At 46.3% G+C, this 9227-nt stretch overlaps 1 protein-coding gene across 1 annotated transcript; it reads left to right on the plus strand.

The window, feature by feature from the left end:
• Positions 1–299: 299 nt before the first annotated feature.
• Positions 300–8830, plus strand: OSCP1 (organic solute carrier partner 1; the record flags this gene model as incomplete). The annotated part of the gene is made up of 9 exons (XM_008950176.1): positions 300–329; positions 3883–4037; positions 4739–4906; positions 5534–5614; positions 6168–6271; positions 6602–6730; positions 7252–7321; positions 7986–8125; positions 8767–8830. Coding segments are annotated over 9 exons (941 nt in total), but the record flags the coding sequence as incomplete, so codon positions are not given.
• Positions 8831–9227: the final 397 nt, after the last annotated feature.

Below are 9227 nucleotides of genomic sequence, written 5' to 3' on the forward strand. Positions count from 1 at the left end.
CCAAGCAAAATGTGCTAAGATTCGATCAAGGGTAAAGATTTATCTCCATTGAAGCAACAGGATTTGTCCCACGGGGAGGGGAAGGTTTTTTCTCGTGTGGTTATTGGAAGTAAAGGGGTTGAGTGCCAGGAGAGTCAATTCCTGTTGAGTGCTGAATTGCTGAATGCTGATGAGAAAAACCAAAGCCCATTAGTTAGTTTTCTTTCCTTTTTTTTTTTTCAGTTTATTTCTTTTATTCTCCTTCAAACTCTTGTTCTTACTTCTTGAACTGATGTTTTTGTTTTATATGCTTCGTGTAGATGAATGGACAGATGTGGACAGGAAACGAGGTACTGTAACCTTCTAGCTGCATGCAGTAGCTGAACCCACCACACACACACGTGGGCTCCTCTGTGAACACCCCGTGTGCTGCCCCTGCAGCCCTCTAGTCAGACTGCCAAAGAGGAGCAATAACAACACTCACCTGCTCACTAAAACCCTCTGTAACACAGATCTGGGGAGGAGTAGGCAGGATCTCAAAATCATATGGCTTCAAAAATAAGTTGCTAATTTAACCAAGACTATAAATAAATCCAAATTTTTATCGTAGCGGTCTTTCCAGCCAACATTATATTTGTATTTTTCTATCATTGTGAAAGATGCTTTTCTGCTTAAATACAGGAATATTAGGTATACTGCAGGGTTTTTTAGTTTTTTTCTCTAATGCCTTGCTTAGGGCTTTGACAGGTGAACTCTGGGAAAGGTTTAAGGCATTTCCACCCTTCTGCTCATCCATCCCTGCGGGTGGCCGCTGCCCACGGCGAGCAGGTGCCCAGACCTCAGCCAGGCTGCCCTTGGCTGCAGCTGCCCCCGAGGGCGGGTGGGGCTGAGACCTGGGGCCCTGCAGCAGAGTGTACACCCCCCTTGGGGCTCTGCCTTGCAGGGGCTCCTCCAGCAAAGGGTGTGGTAAGGAGCTGGATGAGGAAATCACCTCGTGCACTAGCTCAGGTTTTTTGCTAAATGAAGACAAGTAAAACTTCCAGTGTCTTTCTGTGCAGCCCTTTTTAAAGAGAGATCAGGGTTATAATTCCTGGTTTTCAAAATAAGCATCGTTTGTAGGTTTTGAATTACTGAAGGTGAATGCTGATATCCTGAAGTTTGCCCCAGCTGGTTTTTTGCTACCATTACATGCTGTTTCCAGGAACACTTTTTTTCCGGCATTAAATATGTCAGAAGTCTCAAAGATTCCATGTTTGTCTCATCACACCCAAAACGAGGGGGAGCTGGATGGCAGCCAGCTTCATCGTATTCCGATGGCGATGGCACAGACCCATCAGCTCCTCTCCTGAGAGGAACATGGCCTGTGACACTCTTCTTGGGGCCATCTCTGGAGGTGACACAGAGTGACCCTCCAAGTCCATGGCTGGCAGAAGCCATGACGAGGCAGCTTCACCTGCCTTTGACCTTGTTAGGAGCTACAAACCTCCCACAGCTAAAATACGTGACTGTTTTGACTTGCAACATTCCCTGTGCTGCCTTGAATGTCCTCTGAGGAGCAGGAGCATAATCCAGGCATAAAGACTCCAGCCTCATGTCATTACATGACAGCACACCAGACACTGGAACGTGTCTGTCCCCAGTGACATGGCAAATGCAGGAGAAAACCACCATAAATCCTCAGCTTCTCTTCTGCCCATCTCATTGTCCATACTTGGTTTCCCTCTCCCATCCCAGTTGATGAAACCCTTCTCTGCTAAATTGCTTTTCTGCTGTGCTGCTTGGCGTGCCATTTCCCCTGAGCTAACGCTCCTTTCTTTGTTATTTGCCATTTTTAGAATGGTGTAAATATCTCCCGAGGGGGTACCTGTGCTCTGAGGTCTCTCTGCTGTGTCATTATCAAACATAACGTGTGAGATTTGCCCTTTACCATGGTTTTTAATGTCCTTCTCAGTTCTTTTTGTAGCCAATACAAGAAGTTTTAATTTCAGGAGGTGATTGATGCAAGGTTGGGTCTGTGGCTAACACAGACCTTGTGATCCCATCGTGAATATCAATGGGATAAAAAGCCACAGCCTGTGTTCTGGGCTGTTGTCCATCTGCTGACAGGGCGGGTTGTTAGTGACTCTGCAAAGGTGCAGAAGCCTTTACACAGGCAATGTATGTGACCAACTTTACAATATTTTTCTTGGTAGCAGTATAAGGCAAAAGTTGGTTTTTTTTAGTCATAATTGATTACTTGAAAAATTAAATGTATGCTAATATATACTAGTACGAATACATTTGCTTTTTTCCTCTTTAAAAGGTGAGGATTTTTGCCCCAGACTGCAGGTAGGAGCTGGTTTATGGATAGTTTCTTTGAAAAGAAGGAAGAAGAGGGATTTTTTTTTTCCTGTGTGTGATTAGGTGTGTTTGTAACCCTTGCTGCCCAGAAGCTGAGCAGAGACCTGTCTGTATTGTATTCCTGGAGCAGGAGCCAGTGAGCCCCGTTGGGTACAGGGCCAGGGATGCTGACATGTGAGGTACCCGTGCAGGGGAGAACCTGAGAGCAGCAGCTTTAAGCAGGGAGAGAGAATCTCAGTGGAAGGTGTTGCCCTCAGAAAACAGCCCCTGTGCCAGGTTCCCTCACCGTGCTCCCAGGGGTTCATCAGCCAAGGCAAGATGAGGTGACTGGGACATTCACTTTTTTTGGCTGCTGTGCAGCTTCAGTGGCACAGTTGTGAGAGGCCAGATGTCCAACCCAGCAACAAACAACTCGGGCAGAACTTCAGAGAGCCAGTCACTCCCACTACCTGCATGTACACTTTGATTTTTAATCTTTATTACTTCCTCTGAGATTTTTCCAACCCATAAGAATCAGCTGGCATCATGAGCTTCAGTAACAGTCATCTGCTTAGGGAAATTCATGCTTGTACAGTAATCTGTGTGAATTAACATTTTTATTTAACATCTTTTTGATAGAGAAATAAATACTTACTTCTGATAGCTCTGTCAAATGCATCAGGTGTGTACTAGAAGTATCAGACCCAGCACAAAAGCAAGATGCTGTATCTGCTTGAATCACTGCAAAGTGTTTTCTATTTTCTTTGCACAAAGAGCTCGATAACAAGACATAGCTACTGAGCACTCCTCATCACTGCCTGCTCTTGAGTAAGTCGTGTAACAATTACATGTCCAAATTTACACATGAACAAATGAAGCACGTGTAGGGGAGTTCAGAGTTCTGTGCTTCTGAACTGCTTTAGTACCTGCAGATGTTGCTGTGTGAGAGCCTGGATGGCCTGACATAGACCCCAGTGTTATAAATGCTTCCTTAAATACCTGTCAGTGTTAATCCGTTTGAAGCAAATGTGTCAGGGAGCCTCCAATCGTTCAGGAGCTTCTGTTTGGAAGGTGGAATGGGCTGACAGAGACTCAGGCTAAAGAGAGAACAGGCAGAGTCAGGGAGCTGGAGCCTGCAAAGACCTACAGCAAAGCAGAACAGTTGTCTTAAGCAGCAGAACTGCAGCTTTTACAGATGGTACATGTCAGAGTAGCCTACAAACAACGTTATTAAGAAGTGGAAGGTGCTGGGGAGAGCTGTATGAGCAAGGCACAAACCCAGTGTATTCCCACAGGAAAACAGGGTTTGTTGTCTGCAGCTCCAGCAGCATTTGTGCCCCTGGGGACAGCTGGCAGGAGTCACGCTGCTGGCATAGACCAGGGTGGGAGCTGTTGTTGTCAACAGACAGATGTTGACATTAAGAAGCGATCACGTTCCTCCTCCTCTTCTCTTTGTGACTTTGTGCCTCCCTCCCACAGGTGAGCGTTGGGGTCACCGCTGCCAGTGGCCAGGTCCTTAGTGTGGGGTGAATCGGCTGAATTGCTGTTTCTGCAGCAGACAACAGAGGCTCTTTGTCTTTACAGTTATGAATGACATCATCACAACCATGTTCAATAAAAAGTTTATGGAAGAGCTGTTTAAGCCACAGGAGCTCTATTCCAAGAAGGCTCTGCGGACGGTGTACGACCGGCTGGCCCACGCGTCCATCATGAGGCTGAACCAGGCCAGCATGGACAAGGTAAAACCCACCCCCTGCCAGTCCTGCCCACCCTGGACCACCGTCCTGCCAGCCACAGGCTCCTGATGGTGGCCATTAGTCCGTGGCCTCACCTCCCTGGCATTTGGGAGCCCACTTCCCATTTGCTTTCTTTGTAGAAGTGACTCTCAGATGAGGGAGATTTGGGGAAATCTGTGGCAGTACCAGATAGTTCAGAACTGAGTATTTCTGCTTTAAGAGCTAAATGTTTCATTTTAAGGGGTTCAGTAAGCATTACTTACTGGATTTTTTTTAAATAGATTAGAAAGACATACCTGTGTGGCTGTGTATAAATACATATATTTCTGTACTGACACCCACTGTTCTGCAGTTGCAGGTGTTGGAATTTTTGCCTGCAGACAGTGTAGCCGGGAGACAAATCTGAAGGAAACCTCAGGAGCTGGATTACCTATGAGCCCTCTACCCAGTGTCAGTGCTGCTGGAATTGGCAGCAGTTTTAAAGGCAGTTGGAGATAGCAGCAGGAGGGCTGGTGATGTGATTGCAGAGGTGTTATTTTCTTAGGAAATGAAAACTAAAATGCTAAAACAAAGCTGAAATGGTTCTTCTTAGCATAGGCGGGTGCCAGCCCAAGCGTCGAAATCCCTTTGTACATCAGCATGAAGTTAACCCAAGCAGTGTCTCTGTTGTGATGGACTCAAGGTTCCCCCGTGTTCCTTTGCAGCTGTATGACCTCATGACCATGGCTTTCAAGTACCAAGTGCTGCTGTGCCCTCGGCCCAAAGACATTCTGCTGGTCACGTTCAATCACCTGGACGCGATCAAGGACTTCATACGTGATGCCCCTGGCATCCTGAACCAGGTGGATGAAACCTTCCGGCAGCTCATCGAAGTGAGAATCCTGTGAAAAATGTTGGAGGACATGGTGGTTTGAGATAATTTTGGTTTGGGTTTTCAAGCTAGTCTTAGAGACTGAATACTACATCAGCAAGTACCATATCGAGTGTGGAGGTCGAGATGTTCTCAGCGTCAGAGAACCATCCAAATAACCTTCCCCTCTTTTTAGCTGGAGGGAAACCAATTGGCCTCCCCATTAGCAACTCCTGCTCCTGTAACTACTGCAGTTCTTTGGACAAAGAATATGAGTGTCCCAGTGAAAGGGAACTGGTTTCATAAAACATTGAAAGTGCTGGGAAGTCATGAAATGTTTCCACAGGGCTTCTGCAGAGGGAGGTGTCTACAAATCAAGTGTTATTTTTCTGCTGGCCCTGTTTACATCAATACATTGCTTATTCAGCCTGATCAAAGTTTCCACTGACTTCAGCAGAAATTAAATCAGACTCTTAGTCATGTATAATAGTTGCTGATAATGTCCAGCAGCCCACTGATACAATTCCTCCTTCCCCTGCCACACATGTACTGGTTTTGCCCCTCAGTGTCCTCATACCCTGGTTGCCACCTTCCCTGGGTTGGACGTGGGGCACTTGCAGAGCCTTACATGATGGGTTTTCTTTTCCAGACGTACAGCTGTCTCTCTGCTGGGGAATTTCAGCTCATCAGGCAAACACTCCTCATTTTTTTTCAAGACATGCACATAAGGGTAAGAGCCCTGTACAACCAGTCAGAATGAAAGGGAGTTTGTGGCTAGAATACAAAAGTATCTTGTTATAATTACACTGTAGGTTTGATTTTGTTACTTAGGCTTTTCAGTTATCTTGATGTGCTTGTAGTTCCAATCTTCAAGATTTCACAAACTGAGCACATCTACTACAATTATAATAATTCTAAAATGTTATGAAAAAAGGAATCTCTACTAGTTGGATTTGCTAGTTGTTGTTTTTCCTTATAGTAGAAACTCAGAACCTGAGCTTGAAGTCACGGGCCTTCATATTCTCTAACTAAATTGATCATACTCAAGTGCATAGCCTTTACTTTTTAAAAAAAATATTTTCTTTTTTTAATATTAGGTCAGAGTGTCCATGCTCTGGACCACAATCCTACAGTACTGGCTTCAGCCTGCATCACAGTCTCTCTATATAGATCACAATCCCTAGGAAACCCACTGGGCTGGCAGGCTGTGAGCTCAGACTGCACAGAATTTGAACCAGATGATTTGTAACTGATTTTCTCAAAGGTGGAATATTCTTTTGCAGGTCTCCATCTTTCTGAAGGATAAAGTGCAGAACTCTAACGGTCGCTTCGTGCTGCCCATCTCAGGCCCTGTCCCCTGGGGCACAGAGGTGCCAGGGCTCATCAGGTGGGTCCTGAGCTGCTGCTCACGCCGCTGGCAGCACGTCCCACGTGTGCCCAGGCCAGTCCCAGAGCTCCAACAGGAATCTGTCAGGTGGAGAGCTGAGCCCCCAGCAAGTGCCGTGTCTGAATCTCAGACTTGGTCACCCAGCAGTGGGGTACTGAGCTGTGTCTGGTGTTCTTTACTCCAGCAAATTAGCTGTTAGTAATTTATCCTATAAAATAGACATTTACCAACATACAGGATAGGGCTTGATTCTCTTTCTTGTGCAGTAGTCAGTACTGAAAATCAGTAATAAAACCACTAAATATGTTTCAATAATGACTTGTTTTTAAGGATGTTTAATCACAAAGGAGAGGAAGTGAAAAGAACAGAGTTCACCACTGATGGAAATTATGTTACTCCACAAAGGGAAGGATCTTTTGATCTTTATGGAGACAGAGTCCTCAAGCTTGGAACAAATATGTAAGTCATTTCTGTCTTCCAGCAAAGCGTGAAGTTGCTGTTGATGGTTGTAGTTGTGGTCAGAAGGTTCTTCAGCCTCGTTTGGGGTTTTTGCCTCTTTTGCTATTGCCAGCTTGACTTTTTTTATGAAGTGTTGTCCTGAAACAACACATCTGGACAGATGTGTATAAAGAGCTGTGGAAAGAAGCAGAAGTTTGACTTATGTCTGCAGTAGAGCTGAGTGAAGGATGTTCTCATCTGGTACTGCAGATTATGTGAAATGTGCTTTGCAGTCAGGACCCCTGCTTTTCTCCCTGTGTGTCTGGCTGTGGTTTCTCCATTCGAGGGAGCAGTGTTCTTCCTTTGAGCTTTGTCACTCACACATTTTAATGCCTCAGTACTCCATAACAGTGAACTGTAACTTCTCAGTTATTCACGGTCTCCATAAAAATATCCTAAAACCATAGATACTGTGCTGCTCCCTCCAGTTCCTCTGTCTCATCCCAGTGATGTGTTGTTCCTCCTGGTGTTCTCCCCTCTAGGTACAGTGTCAGTCGGCCAGTGGAGACACACATGTCAGGATCTTCCAAAAACCTGGCGTCCCGTGCGAAGGTCAGTGTGGCTCTGTCCCTGTCCCTGGTTAACTGGCCGAGTACTCTCTGTTGGTGAGTCCTGCAGCTGGTCACACATGGGAACGTTCCCTTTGAGCAGTTTCAACCACATCCACCAGATTTTACACCGTGATTCCCATGTCTCCTAATAGATGGAGTCACTGAGTGAAACGCCCGTGTCTGCCATCTCCAGATCACTCTGCAGTTGCACTGTCCTCCCCTGTGTTCATCTCCTTCCTCAGGGAAATAAGAACCATCCTTTTAGTCTACAGTTACAGGGTAACTTCAGGGGAACCTGTCCTGTCATTGCTCTCTGAGCCCCATCCAGTCCTCCACGGTCCCTCCTCAGCCAGGGGAAGGGCACGTTTCCCTAGAGAATCTTACACCCCGGCTTACGCAATGGTGAACTTGCTTCCTATTTTAATCCCTCCAGAAAACAGAAAGCTGTTTTTACAGATTTCTCAGCTGTTCCATTTAGCTGGAAAATTGTCCTGGGTCTAAAAATTCAAGCAACCATTTTGAATACAGAGCTGATAATTACTGCTTATCTGCACAGTCTGTACCATTACCAGTACAGAAATGTATTTATATCCCTCTGAAGAACGTTTATGTAATATCAGAAAACACAACAACAATTACAGTCCCCATTGCCCTGTTTTTTGCAGGAGAAAGTAGTCCCCAACCCTCTCGCTAAAGAAGAACTGAACTTTCTGGCCCGGCTGCTGGGAGGGATGGAGGTCAAGAAACCTGGTGGCAGTGAGACAGGATTCCGCCTGAATTTGTTCACAACCGACGAGGAGGAAGAGTATGGCCAAGTCCTTCCTGCTTGGGGTTTGTGCTCTAGGGCCACACGGGCAGCCTTGGAGACTAAAGCTGGCCCTGAACAGCTTTGGGGACAGAACAGCAGGGGTTTAGCATTTTGCTGTTGTGGTCCAGAGCAGTTTCCCTGGATGGACCTTTTCATTACAGCTGTTGTCCAGAAAAGCCCTTGCCCTTACTGGTGCCTCCTGGCCTTGCCCATTCCCTCCTGGTGGCACTGGTGGGCAGCAGCAGGTGACAGCTGTGCTTAGCTGTGTCCCCTAGAACAGAGACATCCCTTCAGCCCTTTTAGCTCTCCTCTCCCCAAATACATCTGTGTATTTCAGAGATAAGAGTGTAAGTGATGGAGCTGATGAGCCTGGCAGGCTTGAACACCTAACCTGCTCCTGGCAGGGAGCACGAGGGTAACGAGGCTTCTGTCACATCATTTCTGCAGAATGCTTTTGCCCACTTTTAATCTCAACTACAGAGGTATTCCAGTTAGCATAAAAAATCCAGACTGGGGTCAATGCTTAGGAATAGGGACACTGTCCAAACTTTATGCCTACAGAAGCCTCGTGAAATCTGATCGTTATTTATGTGTACATCTTCATAACATTAAGTGCTCTTTTCATGTTTTTAATCAAGACATGCTGCTTTGACTAGACCGGAGGAGTTATCTTACACTGTTGTCAACATAGAAGCCACACAGGTACGTACAGTGTGTTCAGACCTTCGAATCTCACTGCTCCTGCCTTGCTAAGAACCAAGTTTTACCCAGAGTAGTAACTTAAGAAATCCACTTTCCCCCATCCCAGTTAAGCTCATAAATAGGCAGTGGTGGTGTTTGCTGCCAAGCTGGTGCCTTTGGTGACTTTAATGAGAGAACTTGAAACGTGTCAAATACTAGATCATGTTTGTAGGTGCCCGGGGTGGGGAACTCTTACTGGTTATTTGCCTGCCTGTGGTCACAGCCTGCAGCCCTTCTTAAAGGGGCCTGTGGACATCCCACTGCCTCTAGCATGTCCCAGTAAAGGCCTCTGTTAGGAGGTGGTGGGGCACACACCAGTCCACCTCAGTCCCCCCAGTAAGGGCCCCCGTTAGCAGGC

This window comes from Merops nubicus, unplaced genomic scaffold (genome assembly GCF_000691845.1).
Source record: "Merops nubicus isolate BGI_N331 unplaced genomic scaffold, ASM69184v1 Scaffold51151, whole genome shotgun sequence".
In the NCBI taxonomy this organism is placed as follows: Eukaryota; Metazoa; Chordata; class Aves; order Coraciiformes; family Meropidae; genus Merops; species Merops nubicus.